At 54.5% G+C, this 26,682-nt stretch overlaps 1 protein-coding gene across 1 annotated transcript in view; it reads right to left on the bottom strand.

Moving 5' to 3' along the window:
* The window catches only part of CCDC13 (coiled-coil domain containing 13), a 35,754-nt gene that overhangs the window by 4,564 nt on the left and 4,508 nt on the right, over nt 1-26,682 (bottom strand). The window contains exons 2-13 of the mRNA XM_040994941.1: nt 25,763-26,010; nt 24,334-24,482; nt 19,498-19,640; nt 18,521-18,610; nt 16,277-16,393; nt 15,175-15,279; nt 12,961-13,122; nt 11,182-11,358; nt 10,037-10,243; nt 8,189-8,328; nt 7,570-7,653; nt 5,183-5,305 (exon numbers count right to left, since the gene is read on the bottom strand). Of these exons, the coding sequence (XP_040850875.1) occupies nt 5,183-5,305; nt 7,570-7,653; nt 8,189-8,328; nt 10,037-10,243; nt 11,182-11,358; nt 12,961-13,122; nt 15,175-15,279; nt 16,277-16,393; nt 18,521-18,610; nt 19,498-19,640; nt 24,334-24,482; nt 25,763-26,004 (1,739 nt within the window). The 5' untranslated portion in view covers nt 26,005-26,010. The remainder of the gene's footprint in view (nt 1-5,182; nt 5,306-7,569; nt 7,654-8,188; nt 8,329-10,036; nt 10,244-11,181; nt 11,359-12,960; nt 13,123-15,174; nt 15,280-16,276; nt 16,394-18,520; nt 18,611-19,497; nt 19,641-24,333; nt 24,483-25,762; nt 26,011-26,682) is intronic.

Genomic DNA, 26,682 nt, shown 5'->3' on the forward strand with positions numbered 1-26,682 from the left:
ACCACTGGGGGTCCCATATCTCATACTGGGGATGCCTCTGTTCCAGGGCGGGCTCTTTTAGCCATTCCTGCTCTCTGCAAATGCCCACTAGGACTTGGGTCCCCACTTAGTGGGAGACTCAGATTGAGGAGTGGATTCCTTGCTTTTTTTTTTAAGATTTATTTTATTTTTATTGCAAAGTCATATATGCAGAGAGCAGAGACAGGAAAATCTTCCATCCATTGATTCACTCCCCAAGCGGCTGCAGTGGCCAGAACTGCACCAATCTGAAGCCAGGAGCCCAGAACCTCTTCTGGGTCTCCCACGTGGGTGCAGGGTCCCAAGGCTTTGGGCCGTCCTCGACTGCTTTCCCAGGCCACAAGCAGGGAGCTGGATGGGAAGTGAGGCGAACCAGCGCCCATATGGGGTCTCAGTGCATGCAAGGAGAGGACTTTAGCTTCTAGGCTACTGCAATGGACCCTGGACTCCTAGTTTTGGCCTGTCCCTGTTCTGGCTGTTACAGGCATTTGGGGAGTGAACTAGCGGACACAAGATCAATTCTTTCTCCCTCTTTCTTCCCTCCACATAAAAATAAATTTTTAAAAAATTAAAAAAAAAATTGGAAAATCAGTTCCTCAGCCACATTAGGGACATTTCAAGTTCTCCAAAGCCACACAGAGCCAATGGTGATGACACTTGGTCAACAGCAATGTGGGGTACCGCCACTGTCACAGAAGGTTCTCCTGGGCAGTACTGTGCTACCAATGAAGAAGAACGAATTACAGGATGAGGTGCGGCAGTGTGTGCAAGCACCGGTCATTCTGAAGTCGTGGGATTGGTGGAAAGAGCGAAGACCACGGGACACATGGGACGCAGATCATTTACAAGCTCCCCACCACGATGCGGTTTCCGTGCTTACTTACTCATGTGTGTCTGTAAATACAAAAACAGAAGTGCAGAACCCTACACTGAGATAACAGGGCAGGGGTGGTGGTGGGAAGCGAGATCTGATAACGCAAGCAAAGGGGGGCTTCAGTGGCCCCCAGGGCTGGGCCGGGCCAATGCCGGGAGTCCAGATTTCCACCCAGATCTCCCAGGTGGGATGTCAGAGCCGCGGCCTAACACGCTGTGCCACAAACGCCGGCTCCAAGATAGAAAACTCTTAAATGAGCTTCTGTGAGTTCTCGATGAGATTTGAATGATATTGTCAGAAAGCAAAAGGGGAAAGGGTTCTTAAAAAAAAAAAACATTCTTTAAAAAAATTTTTTTTTAAACCACAGAGCAAGCATTCTAAACTGATCAGATACACTGAAAATCACACAGTCTCCGGCAAAAGTCAGATGAATGATCTTGAAGATGAACAGTGGGGGTTATCCCAGCACACAGAATAAAAATAACCCAAAGAAACAGGCCGCCGACAGGAAACTGACTGGTAGGAGCTGGGGAGGGGAGAGGATATCCAAACAGCACCGCTTCCAGAAGGGGGGCGGATGTAGAGCAGAGGCACTATGAGAAAGCAGGGGCAGGAGGAGCTCAGACAAGACCTGAGTTCTCGGGGTGAGCATCAGGGACCGCCCCTCGGGCCCAGCTGGGAGATGTCTGGAGCCCCGGGTGAACGGCTCACAGCTGCTAGCACTGTGCAAGCGCTCCTCTCTGTGTTAGGGGACTGCGTGCTCACATTCCCCTTTTCTACTCTGGGCAACCGAGGACATGGGCTGTAATATGTCCAGAAGAGATGGAAACCTGAAATACTTAAAAAGGCTCTCAGACATCTCTCTTGGATATCTGCTGTACTTGCCTTTAGAATAGACCAGTAAACATGTTAAAAAAAAAAAATTGTTGGGGGAAGTGCTGGCACGATAGTTCAGCGGTGAAGTCCTTACCTTGAACATGCTGGGATCTCATGGGCGCTGGTTCTAATCCCGGCAGCCCCACTTCCCATCCAGCTCCCTGCTTGTGGCCTGGGAAGGCAGCCAACGATGACCCAAAGCCTTGGGACCCTGTACCCACGTGGGAGACCCCGAGGAAGTTCCTGGATCCTGGCTTCGGATTAGCACAGTTCTGGTAGTGGCGGCAGCTTGGGGAGTGAATCAATGGACAGAAAATCTTCCTCTCTGTCTCCCCTCCTCTTTGTATATCTGACTTTTCAATAAAAAAAAAAACCCTTTGAAAAAATAAAAATAAATAAGTCTTTAAAAACAAAAACAAGAAGAAGAAGGAAATCTACTTCCAAAAAAGACATTTGGCCACGATAGATTCTTAGGAAAATTGTATATGACCTCCAAGGAACTGAACATTGCTATTATCACAAACATAGCATCTTAAGCAATAAGCATTTTAAATAAAAAAGAAAATTTAAGAAGATACCACAAAGTTATTTTAAAAGATAGTAATAGAATTATCATATGACGCAACAATTCCACTCTCAGGTGCACACTCAAAGGAACTGAAAACGGTGTGAAATTCTTGTACAAAATCCATTCATTGCAATTTTACCACAGCCAAGGGCTGAGACCCGCCGAGTGTTCCCCAACAGAAGAAGGGACAGACTAAATGTATTAATTATACACAATGGAATGCTGTTTGGCCATTAAAAAAAAAAAGGAAATGAAGTTCTAAGATGTAAGATGGGTTAACCTTAAAGATACTCTGGTTGAGTGAAATAAGCCAGATGCAAAGGGATAAGCATTTCCAGGAAATATTAGATTGCTCAATCCTAATCTGATAGTCCAAAATCTGAAACCCTGCAAATAAGAGGCTTTGGGGCCACTGACTTGACACCCCAAGAGGAAAAATGCATGCCATGAACCAGGGGATGGAAGATCATTGTCTCTGTTTCGCCTTTCTGTTTATCTTGCCTTTACAATAAAAATAAAATAAATCTAAAAGAAAAGCTGATCTTTTTATTCTATTGCTTGAAGCGATAGTAAAGAAATCCATTGGCTTTAGACATATTAAGTTTTATGTTAAAAGTCAAGGGTAACTGCTGAAAGAGCAGGGTTAGAATGTGTGACTTATGCACTCAGAGAGAGAAAAGGAGATAAAACCTGCTCGGCCCGATACAAGGGAAAAGGAAGGAGAAAACAGAGCAAAGACAGATCACCGCAAGAGGAAGGCATGAGGTAAGGTGATCAAGTATTTTAAAATGGGAACCTGTGCTTAACCCACCATTCCAATACAGAAATTCCCAGACTAAGAAGCAATAACAACCACGTGCTTCTTAAGTACGTGACATAGTGAGTGACTTTTGATTTGCAAGACTGATCACAGAAGCTCTTTTTATTTTAAACAATTAGAGACAGGGGAAATATGTAAGAAGTCGCTCGTTTTCAGAAGACAGATGCTGGGCACAAGACTTGAAGAGATGGCACGAATTCTACCATTGTCTCGGTTCTCCACCTGAGAAGGCCCTTTCGGACTGCAGCCTGGGGGCAGGGTGCCGGGGGCAAGGAGCAGGCCACGCCAAGCAGGTGGCCTGCCTGGAAGAGGATGAGACTGGGGAACTGGGCAGGCAAGGGCAGCATCGAGGCTGCTTGCATTTGCAGAACAGAGTAGGGGAGAGATGGAGGGTGGGAGAATGCTTCCCTCCTGTGCAAGACTGGGGCAGCTTGAGCATACAGAGGAGAAAGGAGTGCGTCAAACTGAGGACCTGACAGAGGCAGGCCCTCTGCTCTGGGGCAGACTCCCAACAGGTGGTGGAGATGGAGGGGTAGGATGTGAGTACAGAATGGGCTCGGGTCCCCAGCTAGACAAAAATACAGGAGTGTACCTTGGCTGATGGGCTTAAACTGTCTCAAAGAATGAGCCCAGGGATCCACAAACAACAGGGGTATCCTCTGACAAAGGCACCCTGGAAGGCCTGAAGTCACCTACAGGGAAAGGCACCTGCTGAGTTGCCAGCTGGACTCATGTGGGATGGAAGGACCCAGGCACTGCCCTGCATCACGCAGGAGGAGCAACCCACGGGGCCTGAGGCGCCAAATCGGGGATGATCTGCTAAGCAACGTGTGTACAAACATCCCCCACCCCCAACACACTCTCGGGTGTCATTCAAACGACAGGGCAGCAACGTGCCACAGCCCGCAGCGGGTGCAATTCGGCCACTAGAGGTAGACTAGAGGCTTGCACTATCCATTAAGCCTCAGCAACAGGCAAAACAAAATGTTTCTTTTTTCAGATGCCCGTTTATCTGAAATTCATGACCTTTTGTATGCACTGCATGAAAACAAACAAATGGAAGCTGACCACCTCATCATGTTTTTATCTTTCCAGCATCTGTAACTCCTTCTTTGGTAATGCTTCCTGTTGGCTCGGGGAGGTACCTGCAATCCAAATAGCCTCTTGTGTCAGGGGATAAGGAGGGCAGGACAGGCTGGTCGAGCCTTCTCTCCCAGAACCCTCTGCACAAGAATCGGAAAGTCACCAGGCCTATTCTGTTCCAGGAGACACTGTACTGGGCTTCCTGCAACCAACATGCCTGCATTATCCTGGGCTCCTCTCCTGCTCTGCTGTCCTACAGTCTGCCAGTTCCTTGCAAAATCTGCCTTCTCCATCATCCAGCCAGAACCAGTTTCTATTGTTTGTTGTCCAAGAACCCTGACTGACAAAACCCTGATGAGGCCAAAACTTAACGCTGTCCATGATACCTCTTGGGGAGGAGGCCACGAGACTGGGCCATGTGCTGGCCTGGGCATCTACAGTTCCTGCCAGGAGTGAGGCAGCACTGACACGTCTGAGTCAACAGCCCTTGGGAGACACTGTACCTCTTGGTGTGCGGCCCTTCCTGCCTCCCAGACAGGGCTCTGCTCCTGGTCAGCCAGAAGCTTTTCCTGCTCTTGGGAATTCCAAGACATCAAGATAGCTTGTACTTTCTCCCACTGAGCCACGTTCTCTCGTAGGTTCCCATGGCTGCCAGGTGGCTTTAAAGGTCTTTGCTTCTCTTTCTCCTGAAAGACTTCTCTCTGAAGACCACACACCATGTGACAGTCCCTTTAAGGATACACATAGGATGAAGGGGGCTCCTTAGTACAAACCACATCTGGCAATCCAGCCCCAAGATCTTGGGGCACTTGGCGTGGGTCCCCAAGTCGTGACTGGGGATGCCCTAGACTGATGCTGTGGGAGCTAAGTTGGCCCCAGTCCTTAGCCTCCCAGAGCCATCAAGGTACAGGTGGAAAGAACCTCCCCAGACACTATGCATTACCGTTTCTGCAGGACGTCAACAAACTCGGTGAGCCGGTCACGCTCCACCTCGGCGGCCTGCCACAGGGCTTTGATCTCGGCCACTTGTGCCTGCCAGCCTTTTTGTTCTGGAGAGTCCGAGAACCTGAGACCACGGAGGAGGGTAGAGGGCAGGGGTTATCTGAAGCCTGAAGATACACACGTTTATTCGCCCTGTGCCTGTGGGAGAGGCCTGAAAGGAAAGAAGGCCAGGCAGAAATCCAGGACCCACAGCACTCGTCCTCTGAATCTACCCAATTCCAGGGTCAGCTGAAGTCCCTTGGCCTTGCTCCACTGCCTCCACAGCCAGACCCTGCCAGGGCTCAGTTGCACTGGGGAACTATGTCCATCCAATTCCTTGGGGTGCTTGGGATTAGAGTGGCTGCTATGGAAGCAGGCTTTTGAGGACCTGGGGTATCCAGAGAACCTAGATTTCTTCTTGGGCCTGGTTTCCCTGCCCAGTGGCAGCCTTAGCTCTCACAGTCTCCAGCCTTGGTCCCAAGTCCAACCTACTTCCATGGGCCATGGACGCTTGATTGGTTTTTCCCAGCCCTGACCTAGTCTACCACCACTCTATCCTTCTTTGCTATTGGGTCAGCTAACTGGGGTCAAATGGGAAGGTGGGCTCCTTGGCCCCCCAAGGTGAATCCTAAGGGGTTCCCTGTTGTGCCCTTACCTTCACCAAGGAGATCCCGGGTGGCCTTGGGCTAGGGAGGGCTGTTGGTGCGGGCGTTAACATCCTAAGGACTGGGCTGGGGCACCCCTGGCCAAAAGCAGCCTTGCCCTGTGGTCTTGGATGGACCTCTTCTGGGCTCAAGTCTTCCTCAGAACGGAACGCCGAGGGGACTGGGGGAGGTAGGCTCTGAGGACTGTAGACTTGGGCTTGCCCTGGCTCCTACTGTACTCAGAGGCCTTGCTGCATAAAGTGTGGCCTCCAGGTCAGTGACTGTGCATCAGCTGGAAGCTTGGAGGAAATGCAGTCTGTCACAGACCTGCTGAATCAGAGTCTGCATTCAGTCTGCCAGGGCCCCAGGCCATTCGTATGCATGTGCAATTTGAAGAGCCCCATTCTCAAAGGTGGGGCCAGGCAGCAGGAAGGAAGCTAACTCCTATCCTATTCCCAGGCACTATCCCATGGGGGGGGGGGGGTGTCACCTGAAGGGAGTGGGTTCAGTCTGTGCTAGTCCTGATGGAAAACATGAGAGATCTTCAAAGAAGTTCACGGAAAATTTGTATCATGAAAAAACCTACGCATGGACTTCAGAAATATCTGTATATGTATGTAGGCACCAAAGCCAAATAGTCTTTGAACTTCACTTTCCGAAGCCTCCTTGTATGCTCTGGGATCATTCCTGTCCCTTGAACTCCTGCCCTGTCACCAATGGGAGGGGGACACAAGCTCTACTAGGCACGGGCCCCCCAACATGGCTGGGTTCAGCAACAACTTAGGTGTTGTGGAAGAAGCAAGCGGCAGGGCTGGGTATGGAGGTGACAGGCCCCACTAGCCTAGAAGGGACATAGAGGGGACATCGTGCCTGTCTTCCTGCTCCCACTCCTGGGAAGAGAACCTCGCAGAGACAAGGTGCTGTGACAAGGTCTCCACACCCCCAGGAGTATGACCCGTGCCCTGTGGCTCAGTGTCAGCCACTCTGCCCCCACGTGCTCTTCTGACCCCAGCCCAACAGGCAGGGCAGCTGCAGGGCTGGCCTCGGCCCAGGGCCTCTGTACTGCCAAATGTCAGGCTAGCAAGGACCCTGGGTGCTAGCTGGGAGCCAGCTTGCCTAGAGCCAGGCAATGAGTCTTCAGTGGGATGGAGGCCACTGGGGGGCCTCCTGGGAACCTGGGCTGACCTGTCTCTGGGGTCAGGTGGGGCTGTCCATGGCAGGAGCACAGCTCCAGTGGACAGGGCAGGGCTTGGGATGGGCTTCAGCAACCAGACAAAGCCACCCTTTGTCTAGAAGCTGGCAGCAAGAACAAAGGTCCCATTAAGCCCCAAGGCTGGAATCTATCAATAATGAGGGAGCAGCACCGAGGGGATATCTGTGACTTCAAGGAGGAACCCATCTGACCTGAAATTCTCCCCTTGCAGCCTGATTCCCAGTGAGCAAAGAGAAGGTGAAAGAAGGTTCTGGAAAGACTTCTCATGTTAACTCCCTGGCAGCAGGAAGGGACACTGGACAGAGAGCCAGAGGCAAAGACTACTCCGCAGCTGCCTACTCGACCACCTTGAACAGATCCTGGACAGCCCTGAGACTCTGCCCTTCTGTAGCCCTGGGCCTTGCTTGGCCACAGTTTCACCTCCTTCTAAAGGGTTGGGAATACCAGCTGAGCCCCCCAGGATGGGAAAGCTTAAGGGTCCTGGGTTCATACCTGGGTGACGTCCCGTGGGGGCTGGGCAAGGACGGCCTTGTGAGAGAAGATTCCACCAGCGTATGGCCTAGGCTGGTCACAGAGCTGTGCAAAAGCAGAATGGGTCCATGATCGTGGTAAGGCATTGAGAGCCCCACTCCCTGCTAGGCAGACTGGGGGAGGAGTAGGGATCCCAGGAGCTAAGGAAGAGGACAGAGCCGGGGCAGGGAGGGGCATCTGCTGGCACTTGCAGCAGCCCTAGCCGGGCATCCTGTGGATCTGCTGCCCCATTCTTCTCTATGCAAAATGAGATCAAACCAGATGTCAGAGCTTTGAGCCATCCAACATGGGCCTGACTGAGGGCCCAGGGAGCAGGTGCAGTTTGAAGCCAGCTCAGAGGGGCTGAGGCAGGAAACTCGCAGCCAGTGTGCTCTTGAAGTAATCAAAATGGATTGACTCACTCCTGTGGATGCAGCGGGAACATCAATGGGAGAGGCCCACGCATCGCAAGAACAAGGACACAGTTCTCTTACCACTGCACAGGGGGCCTGCCCATCACAGGGGGCAGGAGACCACTTTCCTCCTGAGGAACTCACACTCCCTGTCCAACCTCTCCAGCCCATTCGTTCTTTTTTCTTACCGTGAAGATCCAAGTCTGCCAACGTGATCGCCTGCTGAGGCCGGGGGCTTGGTCAGGCCGGGCTCCTCCAGGAGCTTGCTGTGGGCGGGGCTGGCCTTGGGCCCGCAGCACTCCTTGTCCCCTTCTTTATTCCGAAGATACTGCAGGGAACGGACGCGGGTTCGCGTTCAGGGCTTTGACTCAGGGGTCCGGGAAAGAGAGGAAGGACCCCCTACTGCCCCCCCTCCCCCGCTTGATCTCCGGTTTTCAGGGGCTCTGAAAGAGGTTTCTTTTCAGGAGCGACAAGTGAGGCCTGTGCCCTGGGAAGGCACTCCTTGCATGACAATGACATCCAAGAATGCCTCCCTTCAGAGAGGGAGCTGCGGGTGTGAGGACAGCAGGCCACGGGCCAGGAAGCTGTTCTACATTTGGATCCCACAGGGAGTTTAGGGGCGCAGGCCAGGTCCCCAGGAGGGTCTGATGTTCTGGCAATCTCCCCTCTTCAACCCCCCCCCCACACACACACAAGTGCCTGAGGGCCAGGAGTGACTTGGGGTCATCTGCCTTCGTCAGTTGAAACAGCAGAAAACTCCCTGACACTGGCACCTGGAACCAGAGAGGGCACCGGGGCCTCTGTGAGGGCTGGCAGCCCGGGCTCCCAGGCCTCCACACCACCTGCAGCCTCTTCTGCTCCTTGACACCATGCTAAAGAAGGGGCACAGGGGGGCGGGCAGCAGGAGGTCAGAGTTGGCCCCCACTGGCTGGCAGCCCCAGAGGGAAGGTGGGTTCTCCCCCGTATGCCTAAAGCATGTGTAGCTGTAAGGGGAAAGTGCTAGAAATTTCTGTGCCCTTCCCCAGTGGTTCTGGGATAGCATGCAGGGTGAGTACTGTGAGGCAGTGAGGCAGTGCCCCCTACTGCCACCCAGAGTCTGCTTTTGGGAGGAGGGGGCTTTGTCATGCGCCTAGGCTCACCCACAGGGGTGAGGATGGGAGTAGGGGCTTCAACAGTCTCCAGCTGCACAAAGCAGGTGTGGGCACCTACACCCTTCCCAGCAAGCAAAGGATGGGGCTGCTCTGGACGCTGCCCTTAGCTGCACAGTCAGCCTCGCTGCGGGCCGGAGCCTGTGTAAGACCAACACTGTGTGCCTGCCGGGACTAGAACCCACAGGCACCCCCCTCGCTAGAAAAGCATTTACTGAGCACTTACTGTATGCTCGGCCCCAGGGCCAGGGCTGTGCTCTCTCAAGGGGTGTCAGGAGCAAAAAACAGGAAACACCCCTGTTGGTGTGTGCCAAGTTGGACACGGGGTGCATGGACAGCTATGAGAGGATCCAGGAAGGGCACGGAGCACAGAAGGGGGGCCCTGGAGGAGGAGTTCATGGTTCGGTGAGACCCATGGGCTGAGGGGCAGCAGACGGGGACAGGGTGGAGGTGGAGGCTGGGAAGGGTGGGATTGGGCTTCAGGCACGTGCCCAGGCCTGCGGTGAGGAGCAGCCAGGGCCCAGTGAGGAGCTAAAGGATGCATGTGTGGCTCGAGTGAAGGGGTGTCATGTGATGTCCTGGATGAAAACATGTGGCTTTGCAGCTGCTGACCTACTGCTTGGAATGTGAATGCAATGGCTGGAACTCTAGACGCCCTCTTGGACCATGAGGGTGAGACCACAGTGGGGATGGGAGGAGGTGGAGCAGGAAGAAGCTTGGATCCTTGAGGACTGGGTGAGTTGAATGAGGGGGACAGGAAGCCATGGATACGATGAGGCTTGTGTTCTGGGCAGTGAGGAGCAGCCAGAAAGGATGTGGTGGCAGCCTGAGTTGAGACAGGTGGAAGGCCTGGGAGGGGCTGAGGGCTCGCAGCAGGTGGCCTCTCACCTGCATGCTCAGTTGCCCGATCTCCAGCTCCAGCTGGCGGACCTTGGCCTCCCGCTCTGCCACCATGGCCCGCAGCTGGGCCACCAGGCTGCTGCTCCTCTGTGCCTCGCTGTGCAGCTTCTGGTCCCGATGCTGCTGCGACACCCGTGTCTTCTCCTCCTGCAGGCTCAGGCTGCCCAGAATCTCCTGCAGCTGCTTCAGCTGGTTCTGGAAGGCCGAGGAGGCAGGTAGGTGAACTTGTGGGTGGGGGTCTGCTGTGGCCGCTCGGCAGCAACACCGCCTTCATTGGAAGCAACCCACCCACTGACCCTGAGCCCACAGGTGCCTAACAGTGGGACCTGACTGTTCCCTGCCTGCTCTCAGTGGGATCCACACCTGACAGGCGAAGACCATGCCCCTCTCCGCTGCTCCACTTCATTCTCCCTGCCCCAGCAGAAGGGCTGGGGGGGGGGGGTCCTGAGAAGAATGGTCCACAGTGACTCCAGAAGACACCCAGCCCTGGGCCTCAATGAGGAGGTGCAGCTGGCCTGGGGTCACACATTGAGGTGGCAGGCCTCTTGCACTCTCCTGCTCATCCTGCTTTCTGAAATCATTACAGATAAGGTGGGTATCCAGGCCTGGCCCAGTTGGTCCAGGAACCACCCCTGGTGTCAGAGGCACAGCTTAGAATCCAGACACCAAATGCCAGGGGTGCTTGCTGATCAGCAAAGGGCTGACAGCCAGCTAAGCCTGCTTTGGCACATAGCTGTGTGGGTCTGGATGAATTCTAGAACCAGTTAAGAGTCTTAGTGCCTCCATCTGTGAAATGGGCTTGCTAAGAGAGTAGTCTTGGGACCTCCCCACGATAAAGAGCCCAGAACAGGGAGGGGATGTAGGCTCAGCATCAGTGACAGACAAGGACTTGACCTGGCCCCTGGTTATACCTTCTCTTCCTCACCAATAAGCAACACATCTTCCCTTTGTGTATGTGCTTCTCCTTTGGGGCTCACAGCTCTGGGGTTTGCATCTAGCCCTGCCACCATCACAGCCCTACCTGTGAGCTGTCCTGTGCCCCGGGTGCACTCTGGCTGAGCTGGGTATAGGTTTTGGGATGCATGGGTCCAGGGTTGCCCCAGATCCCACCCTGCCCCTGGTCGGGCTCGTACCAAGAGGGCATCGATGAGCTCGTCATCATGCTTGCCCTTCTCCACTAGCGTCCCCAGCTGGGTGCGCAGGGTCTTCACCTCGCTCGACAGCACCTTGTTCCGAGATCGCACGCCCTCGAACTTCCTTCTCAGCTCTTCCAGCTCTGCCTGGAGTGTGTTCCGTTCACTGGCAAGTTTCTATGGGGTCAGAAAGTTAGGGTGTGGCAGCAAAGGGACCTTGGCGATATCTGGCCTCGCTCCCACTTATGGGAGAGGCCCAGGGGGTGAATGTTGATGCTGGGGGTTGCTTGTTGAAGGGCCCAGACCAAGTCGGTCAAGCTGGTGCCCAGGGCTGTCTGGGACGCCAGAGGTTTGCAGCCCCAGGCTAGGGCCCAGCATGTGACAGCACACCCACCCTTCCCTTGGCCCCTCAGCATGGCTGTGTCCTCCAAAAGGCATGCTGGCCCCACCCCTTACCCCGTCTAGGGAACAGGCAGAAAGCTGTCTTTAATGACAAGCTCTATATGCTGGTGGTGGCGGTGGGGGGGTCAGGCGGGGAGCTGGAGAGGTGGTTTCAAACCAAATCCTCTCACACCACGGGAAGCTGGAAGGATCAGGGAGCCTCCACCTGCCACTTTGACAGCCACCATTCAGCACAACGCCTGGCCAGCCACAAACAGGGATGCCTTTGGAGTCTCGCTCATTTACTGCCCTGCTCTCATGTTTCCAGTGCTTGGTCCTGGTTGGGGTGCAGCTCAGAACAAAACAGAGTCCTGTTGCCGCCTTAGAGCTGTTATCCTGGCAGAGGAGACACTGTGTGCGGGCTGACAGGAAGTGGGTGACAAAATCAGCCTTGGTCCTGCAGGACCTGACTTGTTCACCTCTCCGTTCATCTCCTTACACCTGCTGGTCTAGCATATCCAGAGCTCTTCCAGGGCGATGTTCACAACAGACGCCCACTGGTGAGCAGTCATGGCCTCGCTCTTGGGAAGCCTAATGCCAGGGCCCCGAAGTGGGCCCATGGGTACCTCCTTTCTTTGAGGGAGCCCCTCCTTTGTATGCTCAATTCAAACTGGGGTGGGGGGGAGGCTGACTTATCCCCTAGACATTGGGGGAGGGGGACATCTGAAGCTTAGCCAGTAAAGCACCTGGCCACAGTGACTGGCTTAGGATGAGCATGCGAGGCCAGTGACACTCCGTTCTGGGACTTGGTGGTTTCCATGGGGAAACAGGAAGCTCTTTGTTGGAGGTAGGGGGTGGTGCTGGATTGGAGGATGGAAGTTAGGACTAAAAGGGAGATCTCCAGTGGAGAAAGGGGGAGCCAATCAGGAGACAGCGGTGCTGAGATCAAGACTTCCAAATGACTGGATCCACCCATGTTTGAAGTTTGGCTGCCTGTGCCTTGAGCTTGGGACTGACAGACTTGGCCATGCTCTCAGTTCAGCTGGGGAAGGGTAGCTCTGGCTGAACGTAGCCCACTCACCCTTTTTACCACCCTGGAGCTTTCTCCTCTAAGCCCCTTCTAGCCCTGACACCCCTCTGTGGCCGTCACCCTGCCCTTGCCTCCTTGTTCCAGGAGCTTCAGATCCGGGCTGTCTGCAACAGACAGCAGGATCCACCCACAGTTCACGCAGTGGGCTCAGGGCAGGCCCCAGGCGGGCAGCCCAAGCTGGAAACACGTGGTGTGAGTGGCCTGCACAGAGGTGCCCCTGCCTCTTCCCCAGGAGCCTCAGACATCCTCTGAGGCTGGCAGGTGCACTCCCTGCCCACGGGCCCTGGAGCCCCTCCCCGGTGTGTTACCTCCCAGCTCTCCTGTTTCTCCCTCTCCAGGTTGCGGATCCTCAGCAGGTTCTTCTCCTGTGCTGACAGCTTCCTCGGGTCTGGGTGGGCAGGTGGCTCCTCACTTGTGGTCTCCGCAGACTGGCTCCGTGTCTGGCCCAACTGCTTCTCCAGCTCTCGGACCTGGAGGTGGTGGAGCCACAGTGTTCACAATGGCCCCAGGGTCGTGGACACGTTGAGGTGCCCACTCCACACCGCGGGAGACCCACTTGACTGAGTTCCACACCACCGTGCCAGATGGGCACTGAGCTGGGACCACTGGAGTTGGCTTCTTGAATGAAATGGGGGACAACGCTTAGAAGAGACCACCCCAGCTCTGAGGGGCCATGTGAGGCCATGGGAGCCCAGCGGGGGACTAGGCTGCATCATCTAAGTCCCGAGGAGAGGCGGGGACTCCTTAGGAGCCATAGCGCCCTTCACCGGAGCTCCTGCAGAGGGTGGGCAGGGCAACTGGCTCGCAGCCCCACCGCCTGTGTGCCTGTGTGGTTCACATCTCTGTTCTGTAGTTCCCTTGCCTGTATAACAGGACTGCTACCCTCCTCATGATGTTGGGAAGAGTCAGTATCCCAAATGTGCTGGAGCTTGGGAAACCCTCCTCCATCTTCCCGCCTCTGAGCCAAGAAATGACAAGTTCTGGTGCCCACTCTGGGACAATCAATCATAGCGCTCCAGGGCAAAGGGCCTGGGGACCTGCATTTTAAATGAATGCCATAAGGTGATTTTTTTTTTTTTAAGAATAGGCAACTTGAGCAACTCCAAGGTGTTCCGGGTGAGGCCCTCAACGTGGAGCCTCACGCACAAGCACACACAGTCTCCTGGCCAATGGCTGAGAGGACTTTGCCTTGGTGACAGTGAGCTGACTCCTAGGAGCTGGTTTTCCTCAAGGGTACCAGGAAATGTAGGAAGACCGGGCAAATCTGAGCAGGCTCACGGGCCACGTGTCAGCGCCCTCATGTGGCACTGTGTGGCAATGCCACCTACGTGCTAACCAATGCAAGGCTCCTTTAGTGAACCGCTACCCAACAAGAATAACCAATGTGTGGAGGGCTTCTAACGGCCATACGCTGTGCTGGGAGGTTTCCAAGTGTCACTTCACCGCACCCCAAGACAACCCAATGGAGGGGGTCTTACTATCTCCGTGTCACAGGAGAGGATATGGGGTGACAGGGGAGGGGCAGACAGACAAAAATGATTTGCCTGGTGGCAGAGCTGGTAGGCCAGAGGCTGAGGCTCAGCTCGAGCGGTGTACCCCAAGGAAGGCTACATCCTGATCATCAATCAGTTTTTGTTTGGGGCTGCCTCCAAGGATCCCACAGGAGACTCTGAAGGTAGAAGTAACCAGGAATGTAACCCCAGAGGCCCAGGGCGGGCAGGCACGCAAGCAGCAGGCCATGCGCTCATCAGAGTGCTGCCCACACAGCTGCCCCTGCGTTACTTGGCATGTGGAAATGGGAAAACTCACAGCTGACCCTCGTCCCGGGCTGCGTCCACGCCAGGCACCCCAGGGTCCTCCCGGCCATCCTGTGGGGTCAGGTTCAATTGCTGTTCCCATCTCACACAGAGGAGGCACATGGGGTGGGATGGGGGAGGGAAGCAGCTGGCTGGAGATGCCCCCCCCAGCAGGGGAATGGAAGAGTGCTTGGCTTCCAGATTGCCCCCAAGTCTGGCTCACTGGAGTCCCTGCTCTTGGCCTCTTTTGGTCTCCTCCCAAATATTTAGAAAATAAAGGGGGAGGCAAGGCTATATTTTCATTGGATCACAAAAACTTTCAAAAGGCTGCAAGCATCTGGAAAGAACTGGGGAAAAGCCTCCGATGACAGCAGTCACGCAAATTTACATGAGCTAAGTGTGTGGGGGGCATGGGGCTGGGCGGGAGAGGGGAGGAATCTGCCTAGAGTGAAATAATTCCAACCAAAGGCGTTGGCACTGGTTGAGGGCCAGTGCCTGGCATGTGGTAAGTGTTATGTAAGTGCTTGTTTGTTACACAGCAAATGAAAACCAGGCTGGCGGGGGTAGAATGGGAAACAACAGCCCTAGGACAGGAGAGGGTCCTGTAGGACTCAGAGGCCTGCAGAGGGTTCTGGGGGCTTCCATCTCCCAGGTGAGTCAGGGCAGGTCTTTCTGGGGGCTCACCGCACCCTTTGTCCAGGGTCCAGTGTCTGGTGACTCACTCACCTTGCTCTGCAACACGAGAATCTGTTGGGCCCGACCCCTCCAGGTGCCTGGCGAGGACAGGAGCTGCTGCACATTCACTTCTTCCCCAACCTCGCTGGCCAAGACCTGACAGGAGACAGGGCCGTCAGTGTGGCTGTGGCCGACCTGGCAGACCCATCACCCCGGCACGCACAGAGGCGGCCGCAGTGCTGCCAGCAACACCCAGAGTAAGGCTCATTGATCCCGACACGGTCTGGGATGAGCAGACCTCAAGGCTGATCGACACCTGCTTCCTGAACCCAGACACCTGTCACCTGGAACTCAGATGGCGCATGATGCTTACAGCCACTCTGTCCGGCCCTCCTGACAAGTGGGCACAGCGGGGAGCAGGGCTGGCATTGGGGTCCAAGGTGCTGAGTTTCAGGAAGGGCTCAGTTGCCCCTCCTCAAGACTTCTAGGGGACTGGAGGTGGGGTGGAGAGAGAGGGCAGCAGAAGCAAAAGCCTCCAGCTTGTGAGCTCAGCCCCTCTGAGGCTGGCCCGGAGCCCGAGTACCCCTGCTCTCTGTTTCCACAATAGAACACTGTTTTGGAAATCTTGGCTGGGTTCAGTGGTTCCCGCAGGGGGGGACAAATGCCAGAGAATTTGCTATGTAAATACAAATAAGTCACAAACCAGCCAGGGGACCTATGTCCCAAGTCTGAAAGTGTTCCTTTTGAAAGGGGACCTTGAATACACAAACCACCTCTTCATTTTCTAACAGAACAGAGAGCAGAGGCGGAAGGCAGGTTTTGGCAGACTTCCGGTCAAAGATGTCCTACTGGGTTGGGGCCTCTGGCTCCTTGGGAGCATGGGAAAGCTTCGAGGACTCTGTATTGGTGGACGGCAACGTGTTCCTCAGTCCAGAGCTGTGCTGGCACCACAAAGGCCTGTGGGCATGGCCCCTTGGGGCAGCCAGTGACCCCCCTCTCTCCCCTGCCCCATCCATGGAGCCTCCTCCCAGCCCCAGGCAAAGGTCAGGCGATCTGGGTCGCTCAGGGGCTGAGCACATTGCCTGCTCCTGAACAGAACCCGCCGGGACGACCCCAGCTCCACAAGGAGTCCCAAGCCCTGGTTCTGGAGGACCTTCTGAGCCAGGCGGAGCTCCTGCTTCACCGACTGGATCTGGTTACGCAGGTCACTCATCTTCAGGTTCGTGGCCGCCAGCCTGTCCTGCAGGGCCTTCACCTCGGGGGTCTCCAGCTGCTCGGAAAGGACAGTGGAGAAGGAGGTCACTTTCTGCCTAAGCTGTGATGCTAACAACAGCCCCCCACTTGCCCAGCCACGTACTGGCTGCTGAACTAAGCACCGGACAGATGTACAACGGAGGCTGGTGGGAGGTGAGTCCTGGGGGGTTGGGCACCCTGGTTGGGAAAGGTGCTTTCTGTCTTCTCTCCTGGACCTGCCCTGGGTTGGGAAGTGGAAACCGAGGTGGGGAGCTTCAGGAAACATCTTCCATCCTGCCCAGAGCATGGAGGTGGAGCTGGATCGAGAACCCAGCCAACTATCCCTCTCCTTATCATCTGTAAAATGGGGACATGTCTGCCAGTATCCTGGGCCCGTGAGAGTCGGGAGACCAATCACATGAAGGCTGCTGTCTGAGCAGGTTCACCAGGGGACTGAGCCCAGCTTGTGCCCAGCTGGCAGTGGGGCTGAGGGCCAGATGGTGCTCTGGAGCGGGCTGAGCTAGGTCCCTGTCCTCCTGGCCTAGGCAGCTGGGCTCACCCTCCCGTCCAGCCATTTCAAAACTCTGCCTACAGTACAACTCCATGGGCTGTGCTGGGCACCTGGGGCAAGCAGGCTGCCCCCTCCCCACCCCTCCAACATGAGCTGTTTCCTTTGAGGGAATAAATGACAGACTGTCCAGGGGAGCAGAGAGGCCCACACAGTCAGGCTCAGGCGGCCCTGTCCACTGAGGGAGGACACTGCTTTTGTTCTTGCTCTGATCGGAGGCTGCCAGGGGGCACACAGGGGTGCTGATGAGACTTGCAGCACTCGCTCTCCCACCCCCATACTCTCTTGGCAGGAACCTCCTGTGGTCAAAAAGAACTCCTGTGCCAGTGGCCCTCTGTGGGTGACCTTGCCCCAGCCTTTTCTAGTGTAGAGCCCTTTCTTCCCTCTTCCTCGGGCTCCGGCCTGTAGTCAAGTGGGATCCGGGTTAACACCCAAACAAGCTGGATGTGCACATGCTAGTGCTTCCCGGGTCTGGACCTTGACCTTGACCTGTTCCGATGCTTCCCCAGGATTCCCTCCTCCAGCGTCCACGGAGGGCAGGCTCCCTGAGCACGGCCAGGGCTCCCGGACTCTCTCCGAAGGCCTCATCTGTATGCCTCTGCGATGGCTCCTTGTCTCTCCTCATGGACTCCCCGGGCACAGCACTCTGATTTTGATTCCCTGTGACTGAGGGCTCAGAACATGCCATCAGGCCAGCGAGTGTCCAAGGAAGCAGTTACCCCACTGGGGCAGTTCTAATCGAGGATGTGTAGCTGCTCTTGGTGGCTGGGATAAACCAGAGGCAGCTGAGATCTTTGGGGCAGAAAGGCCTGGAAGAAGCTCCCCGTCCAGCACTTTTCTGCCCAGGAGTGACTGGCCTCCAGAGTCCCAGGACTGTCCCCCCATACATGGAGGACTGATATTTCCATGGGAGAGGCCTGATCCAGACATGCAGGCAACAGGGGCGGAGGGGGCCCAGCACCATCTGGGGTTTGCTTCCCTCCAACACCAGCTGTTCCAACGTCCTAAGAAATCCCCCAGTGTGGCTTCCTGGGCTGCCCATTGTCTGGCTCAAACGGTGTGCCCCTGGCAACCCACTGCGTCCTATCACCTTTCATTTCATGAAGTGCCATCAGAGACTGCTTACTGGATCTGGACAACAGTCCTTATTCCCGAGTCACTGTTGCTCTGTGGCTCTGAGCTCCTCCCAGTACGGGCTCTCAGGCAGTGGAGAGCTGCCTGCTCCTGGGGCAGGAGCCAAGTGTCTCCCTAGCGAGGGTGCTATAAAGAAGGTGGCTAGGCAGAGGGCAGGAGGCCAGACAGGGGGAGATGTCCCTCCTGGGCTTTGAAACTCTAGGGTTCCAGGGTCCTTGGGCTTCCCTTCCCTCCCTTTCTGGGGACTGAGTTAGACCCAGCCTGGCTTCAGCGAGGGCCCTCGGGCCATGAACTCGGTGCTGCCTTGGGAAGGCAGGCTGCTCTGAGGATGCTGCAGTGCAGACAACAGGCACCGGGCTCAGCAATGGGGGTGGGAGTAGGGCAGGAGAGCTTGGGCGCAGGTGACCACACTCTCAGGCCCTCAGCTGCCTCCCAGGCTCCCGAGCAGATGGGAATTCATACCAAGGCGTTGTCTCCTATCTGGGCCCTCGGCGGCTTGGCTCCTGTGTCAGAGGCCCCTTTGGCTGGCAGCCTGGCCAGGGCTATCTGCAGCTGCAAAAAAAGCAAACCTCAGGTATAATACTGAATCCTGCTCAGCAACTGTGCTGCCCAGCTGAGGCTGTATCATGGTGGTTTGCTCTGTCGACTCCCTTTAGGGTAGTTAATGGAAGGGGTCTCCTTTGCCAACTTCTCTGGACTGTGTGCTCGCTCCTTCCTGCCCCCACCCCAGAAGCAGACCCAGGACTAAGAGCTTCATATGTAATGATGCTGCAGCCAAATTGCCAGGAGTGGGGGGTGGGGTGGGGGCGCGGAATAAACTATTTACATATGGACTTGGGGTTTCAGACCAGGACACAGGGTCAGAGGCCCAAGGACGCTTGCCACGCTGGCTATGGACAACAGGCCTACTGTCTGACCCATTGTTTTAACTCCACCATGTTTTGCTCTTGGTCACACTGGTCTCTTTTTAGGCCTACTTAGGGCCTTTGCACCTGCTGGCCCCCTCTGCATGGGGGAGCCTCTCCCCCACATTTTTCATGTCCCCTCCCCTCCCTTTGTCACCTGCCTATCCCCCGCCGCTGTCACATCAACCCCTATTCTTCTGTCATGTTTCTAAGTGCATTGGTTTTTCTCCCAGGAGGGCAGGGACCAACCATGTCTAATTTGTTCCCTCTAGTCTCCCCAGGGTCTGGCATAGAACCTGAGATGGCACATCCTAGACTAAAACGGCCTTAAGTCAATGCTAAGTTTAATGCCTGGGGTAGGTTCTGGAGGGCAAACACCAGCACACGGGATGTGAATTGAGAAATGTCCTCTTCCTCCTCCAGCCACATATGGGGAAGCGATGTAGTCCCCTAGCACATGGGGTTGGGGAAGGGGTGGGGCAGGGCACAGATGCTGGGGATCCCCTGCAGAGCAAGACAGGCCAGGGCCCTCACTTCCCGCTCCAGCTCCTGGACGCGATTGCTCAGCTGCTTCACCCTGGTTTTGGCACCCTCCGACTCTGCCATCAGCAGCCGGTTCTTCTTGGACAGGTCGACAATTTTCGTGGCAATGACATCTCCAGCCATGCCAGCTGTCCCTGAAAATGAGAGCAATGGGGAGCTTGGTTAAAAGCATGGGCTATGCATCAGGTTCGTGCTCCACTGCCCATGGCACTGGGTGCTGCAAGCAGATGCTGCTTGGCATGAACACTCACAAAAGGCACCCACCCAGGGGCCTAGGGACCATCTTCAGTGAGGGGAGGTGCAGCCTCAAAGGCTCAGTGTGTCCAGGAAAATCATAAAATCAGAAACCATGGTCCAGTGTGATGGCTCAATTGGATAATCTTCCTTCCACATTCAAGGGCTGGGATCCCATTTGAGGACCAGTTCCTGTCCTGGCAGCTCCACTTCCCACCCAGCTCCCTGCCTGTGCCTTGGGAAAGCAGTAGAGGACGGCCCAAAGCTCTGAGACTGCACCCATGTGGGAGACCCTGAAGAAGCTCCTGGTTTGTGGCTTCGTATAGGCTCAGCTCTGGCCATTGCGGCCATTTGGGGAGCGAGCCAGTAAACAGGAGATCTTTCTCTCTGTGTCTCCTTCTCTCTGTAAATCTGCTTTTCCAATAATAAAAAAAAAAAAAGTCGGGAAGCACAGCTGCAACTCCATGGAGGACAACTCTCCGCCCCGATCCTTCTGACGCTTCTCCAGCCACAGGGTAGCACAGCCTTCCCTCAGCCCTGCAGTTCTGCCAAGCCCTCTGGCGAGCCCAGGGCTGCAGGGCCCTCAGCTCCCGTCATGCCTGCCTGACTCTGGGCTCAGCCCTGTCACTTGATGTGGCCAATGGAATGCTAACAGATAAGGGGCAGGCAGAGGCTTGACAAGCACGTGTCGTAGTTCAGCTCATTTGCGCCATCTCCACAAGAGCTCAACTAGGCCAGCTGGCTGATCCCGGGCAGAGGAAGGGAGCCATGATGAACAAAGTGGAACCACCCTAGCCACGTCCGGCCTGGATCTGCTTGTTCCCAATGAACTCCCACATGTTTGGACTGAATCAGTGCTTACTGCTGAGTGCTGCCAGGGTTCTTTCTTAGGTCGAATTTTGGGGTCACACCTGGCCTATATAATGCATATATTCATTTGGCAGATATTTACTTGAGTGTTTAGCAAGTGCTGCATCCTTTTGGGGGTAGGGATTCAGCAGTAAATTTAAAAAAAAAAAGACTCATGGAAGGGGTGGGTGTTTGGCTGGAAGTTAATTGCTTGGGAGGCAGAAGTGACAGCTCCAGCAACCGGGTTCCTGCCGCCCTTCTGGGAGACCTGGATTGAGTTCCCGCCTCCTGGCTCTGGCCTGGCCCAATTCCAGCCATTGCAGGCGTTTAGGGAGTGAACCATGTAGGAGTCCTGTCTCCCCCTGTATGTGTGCGTCTCCCTGTTTCTCAAAAAACCAGCAAAGTGTGTACTGGAGTTTACACTCTAGTAAGGAAGACAGATCAAACAAGTAAGTTAGGTAGGATAACATCTGAGAAGAATAAGTGCTGACATGAAGCGAGGCTGGGCAAGAGGAAGGGGGGGGGTGATGCTATTTTAGATGGAGTTGGGGGAAGGTACAGGGTGTGGGGCTGCACAGTTGATGGGTGCTATGCTGGGGGCGCCAGGCCAGCAGGGCCAATGAGTGGCTGAGCCACCGTGGAAGCCCCTGTCCCTGTGGAGTGCAGTCCCCGACCTGTGGGAGGATCTGCAGGGTGCTGCTGATTTTGCAGCAGAGGGTAATGGTGGAGATATTTTTTCGTTCCTGTTTTCTAACTCGGCCATGCCATGCTTTAGACCATGATGTGGGTGGGTGGGAGGTAGGGGTGGCGATGGCTGGTAAAAAGCAAATGGAGGTATGGGATGATTTTCAAGCCACCTCTGCCTGGGCTTGCTGCTGCTGGCCTGGGCAGGAAGACAAGTGGGTCAACTGGGGACGGGGCTGGGGGGCGGGGGGGGGGCGGAACTGCTCTTGAACAGCCCAAGAGGACAAGGATGCATAATGGTAAAAGGGCTCAGAGCTGAAGCCGTGGAGGCTCAAGTAAGAGAGGAGCATCATCTGGCACCAAGATGACACACTTACCTCCCTGGCTCTTTCAGTAAGGTGGGGGTTGGGATAGAGATTAACGAGTCAGTAGGAAAGATCATCCAACAATCTGGCATTTTAAGAAATGCCATTTGAGGGCCTGGTGCACTAGCCTAGTGGCTAGAATCCTCGCCTTACACATCTGGGATTCCATATGGGCGCTAGTTCTAATCCTGGCAGCCCTGCTTCCCATCCAGCTCCCTGCTTGTTGCCTGGGAAAGCAGTCAAGGACAGCCTAAAGCTTTGGGACCCTGCAATCTTGAGGGAGACCCTGAAGAAGCTCCTGGTTTCAGACAGGCTCAGCTCCCTCCGTTGTGGTCACTTGGGGAGTGAATCAATGGACAGAAGATCTTCCTCTCTGTCTCTCCTCCTCTCTGTAAATCTGACTTCCCAATAAAAAAAAATATATACCATCACTGGGTACAGTCAAAAGCCCTGATCAGAGAGCAAGACAACCAGCTGGGGATTCTGAAAGTGAACAACAGCAAGTATGCCAGGGGTGGAAAGCCCAGCCGGAAGTACAGTCGGTGCATTGGGGAGCTGCCTGGGTTATGTTTTCATTCCACGAGCCCTGATTAACACAAAACCCAGAACTAGGCAACACAAAGAGGTCCAAGAGAAACCTCCAGTCCAAAAAAGCACACAGAGGGAGTGGGAGTGCAGAAAGAAGAGGGGGAAAAACTCTGTGTTTAGCTCTGTTTTCTGTTCTCTCGCTGCTCTGTCTCTGGGCCAGCCCCACTCTTGCAGTTGCAACCCCAGTGAAAACAAGCAGAGACGTACAAGATACCTGGGTGAAAAAGCAATATTTTTGTTGACTCCTTAGCTTCTTCAAAATACGTAAAATGGTTAAAATCAAGTCTTTGAACTGACTTAGGTATAACACCTATATATGCTACAATATTGGGATTGTGGATGGAGTCTACCTTCCACTTCAGTGGCTACCAGTAGTCATCCTGAGTGGACTGAGGACACCTATGTGATCTGTAACTATTAAAGCAGTCACTAACAAACATGTAGAGACACAGGAACATGAAAACCAACCGCCCAAAGGCATCACTAAAAATTCAGCCACGTGGAACGTAACCCACCAGCTGTCAGGAATGGTTCCCCTGGGACCTGTTTTGCAGTTTATTGAAGGGGTGGAGAGGCAGTCACCATACAGTGGGTTTATTCCTCAAATGTCTGCAACAGACAGGGCCGGGCTGGGTTCAAGCAGCAAGTAGGAAAACACAACCCAGGGCTCCCACATGGGCTGCAGGAACTCAATGACTCCATCAACACAGCTGCCTCCCAGGGTCTGCATCAACAGGGAGCTGGGAGCAGGAGCCGGGGCCAAGAGTGGAACCACAATGCAGGGTGCGAGCCTCCTAGCCTCAAGCTTCACCACTAGGCCAAACACCCATCTCCATAGCCTCTTTTAAATTAAAACACAGGACAGGCCACTCAGACTTCTCTCTCCGAAAAAAGTGAGGTTGCGAATCAAAAACGGTGACTGTGGTGTGAGGACTGGACGCCAGTGGTCTTCAGGGAAAGACAGGGCTGGCAACCAGATGAGGCACCATGTGCAAGGGACTAGCTCGTGCAAACAGCAGAGGGCAGGGAACCCGGTAGCCTCAGATGCTGCCGCTCAAGAGTGTGGGGCACAGGTGGATCTCCTGCGCCCCCTAGAGCCCAGTGGCTTCTCTGCAGCCTCACAGTTCAGGGGCTCGCCCCTCGGGCCACTTGCTGAAGGCAACACCAGCTTGCGAGTGTCTGTTCCTCCAGCACCAAGCCTTGTCTTCACTGTTTTTATTTTTGTTTTAACGACAGAAAAAATGCAAAAATGCAAAAAAAAAAAAAAGGAATGAGGTACAGTGAGTATGTAATCCTTGACTTTTAATCCAGCACTGACTGACAGGAGAGTTGGTCCTGGGGCTGGTACCCACTTCCAGAGGCAGGGAGGGACACTCTGGCAGGTGCTGGCGCAGTCCTGCTCCTCTCTGTTGACTGGGGACATCTACTTTCTGGTTTCCCAGGCATGTGGGAACTGCTCAATGGGGTCACACAGAGCGGAGCGCAGTCTAACTCACTCCCACAGGGTTGAGGTCCTTCCCAGACCCACCAAACCAAGATTCTCACCGGATTCATGGGGCCAAGGTCTCAACCTGCAAAGCCAAGGTCCAGCCCAGAGCTGTAGGACAAGGGCCCAGCCTAGTCACACGCAGCTGTGTCCCAGGAAATTCTTCTCGAACAGCCGCATTCCCTGTCTCACCTTCTTTCTGGAGCAGCGACAGCAGGTGCTGTCCAGTGAATGTCTGCCCTATAAGGGGAGTTTATTTTAAATGCCCCAACATCTTGCCTGAGCCAGAGTACCAGGGAGAAATGGACTCTGTCCGCCCACAGGACATGCTGTGAGCAGGCCAGAGAAGCTTGTCATGAGTCCCAGGTGGGTCGCCATCCTTGCTAAGGATGCTGGCTCCCATTTCCTGGCACCCTGGCATCCCTGAGCCTGCTCCCTTCCTCTACCCCTGCCTTGGCTTCCCGGACCCCAAGAGTACAAGTCTGACCCCCAACTGACTGACCCTTGGTGGGCTCTGTCCTCTGGAACCCGCTGTATACCCTTCCCAGCAGGCCTCGTGGCAGCTGGGCCAGCCCACCCAGACATCACAGCCTGGACAGTCGCAAACCACCGTGCAGCTACCTGTGAAGGCAAACCTGTCCTCTTCTATCTTCTTTTTCAGGTGTTTGATTTCAAAGTCCCTTTCCTTCAGCAGCTTATACAGTCGCCCGTTCTCATCGACTGTTTCCCTGAGCTCATCTCGAAGCTGTGTAATCTCATCTTCAAGCACCCTAGAAGGCAAGGGCAGAGTTACCGTTCCTCCCCGAGGGCCGGCCCAGAGGGGCCCCAGCGTCCAGGCTTACTGTGCCTGTGCCGGGCATCAGACAGCGTTAGGAAACGGAAAGTAAGGGACTTCGAGTGTTCTCAGAGCTGAATGGTTAAGTGCACACACTTACACGCGCAAGTGTCACGAGAAAGAAGGATGAATAGCACTGTTTATTAGCTGACCCCAACAGAGAGCTGCACAAAACCCCTCTCCCCGCAACCCCAGGGAAGTCACACTCCTTTCAAACAGGCAGCCGACATACACAAGAACGGAGTAAGCCTGTAAAGGCCAAGCAAAAAAAAAAAAAAAAAAAAGTCTAACAAACAAAAAGAAACTCAGATGCTGTCATACGTTGATATTATAATAAGCCCCACATTCTGAAATTATCTGTGGGCTAAAAAAAAAAGCATCATATGGGGGCTGGTGTGATGGTTCAACAGGCTGATCTTCCACCTGCAGCAGCAGTATGCCATATGGGTACCAGTTCTAATCTTGGTCTGATCCAATTCCCTGCTTACAGCCTGGGAAAGCAGCAGAGGCGGACTCAAGTCCCTGGGCCCCTGAACCCACATGGGAGACCTGGAAGAAGCTCCTAGCTCCTGGGTTCAGATGAGCTCAGTCTGACCACGGCAGCAATTTTGGGGAGTGAGCCAGAGAATGAACAATTGATATTCTCTCTCTCTTTTGCCTTTCAAAGAAAAAAAAATAAATCTACATTTCAAAAAAAGGAAGCCTAATGTGCATCATGAAGCATTTACAAAGGCACCACCACTAAAACTGTAGCAAAACTCGTAAAATGCGGCTTTCATTAAGGCTACACATTTCTTTCTCTCACTGCAGCTGCACTTCCCAAGTTTTGACACAGCTTCTGCAGCGTACACACACACACACTCAGGGAGTGTTTATGTGTTGTCGTGGGGTGGGGGGAGGAGTTGTCGTTGCAGAAAGACCCCCCAATGAGATTAGGAGCAGGGGCCACCTTTGAAACCTCCTCCCCGCATCCCAGGAGCCAACCAGTTCCTAGGAAAAGCAAACATGGTTTTCTCGCAAGAGAAGACTGCACAAGAAAACTTGAGTAAATTACGCCTATATGAATTCAAAAGCTTAGATTTTAAATGCTTTCAAAGCACACTTCCTATCACACTGTGTCCTCGGGCACACAGATCAATTAGATGCCAGGGTCTTAAATCACAGCGTTTGTGTCATTTCTCCCCTGCCTTCTGCAGTGCTCAAACACTTGCTTACCCTCGCTCAAAGTTGGTCCTGGAGTCTTCCTCCACTGCCTGGAAAAGGCTGAGGCCCTCGGACACCTGCGGGGACTCCTGCTGTTCGTCAGCTCTGCTTTGGAGGCTCAGTTCCTTTTCCTTCCTTTTCTCCATCTGCTTCTGCAGCCGCTTGTGCTGCATCTCCTGCATGGCCTTGAACTGCAGCCGCAAGGTATCCTGGGAAGCGTCTTCATCTGCTTCCAGTGCGTCCTCGGCTTCCATCTTGCCCTGGAAGTCAGAAAAGCAACCTGAAGCAAACCCCACAGGGGGTGGGGTGCTCGGACCAGCTCCATCCCAAACTCTAGGAGTGAGCTCAGACTTCGTGACTGCTGCTGCTTTTAACACTGGGTTACTATGTACATGCAGGGGAGTGCACAAATCCTGCGTGCACAGCATCTTCCCACCGACGCACACCTCTGAGAGAACCTCTGCCGGGGCCCAGCAGACAGCTCCTCCAAGGACAGCGTTTCACATGCTGATCTGAGCTCAGAACCTCTCCGGCTTTCCCCGCTGCCCTCACTCACCCTGACTCTTGGTCGCCCTTCCTTCGCTTAGGCACAGGGCAGATTCCCAGGGCTGCCTGGAGCCAGGACCACCTAAGAGGACACGGCTGCTTCCCCCACATCCCCAGATCTCATTCTATACTGGAGTCACAGTTTGCTGCAAGATCTGAGGAATACAAATGCTATCACGGAAGACCATCTCCGTGACGTGCAAATACTGCTTGGTCCCCTCTTCTGTCCAGTACAGTCATTTCTAACATGTCCTGTAACAGACTCTCGACCAGTCTTTCCTGTTGGGCTTTTTTTTTTCCCCCAGCACTACTGTCTGAGAGTCATCCTCATAGTGTTCAGACACTGGTTGGAAAGCATTCTGCCTTAACTGTAATGTTTTCAAGAT

The sequence above is a fragment of the Ochotona curzoniae genome, unplaced genomic scaffold (genome assembly GCF_017591425.1).
Source record: "Ochotona curzoniae isolate NIBS_2020 unplaced genomic scaffold, NIBS_Ocur_1.0 contig_908, whole genome shotgun sequence".
Lineage (NCBI taxonomy): Eukaryota > Metazoa > Chordata > Mammalia > Lagomorpha > Ochotonidae > Ochotona > Ochotona curzoniae.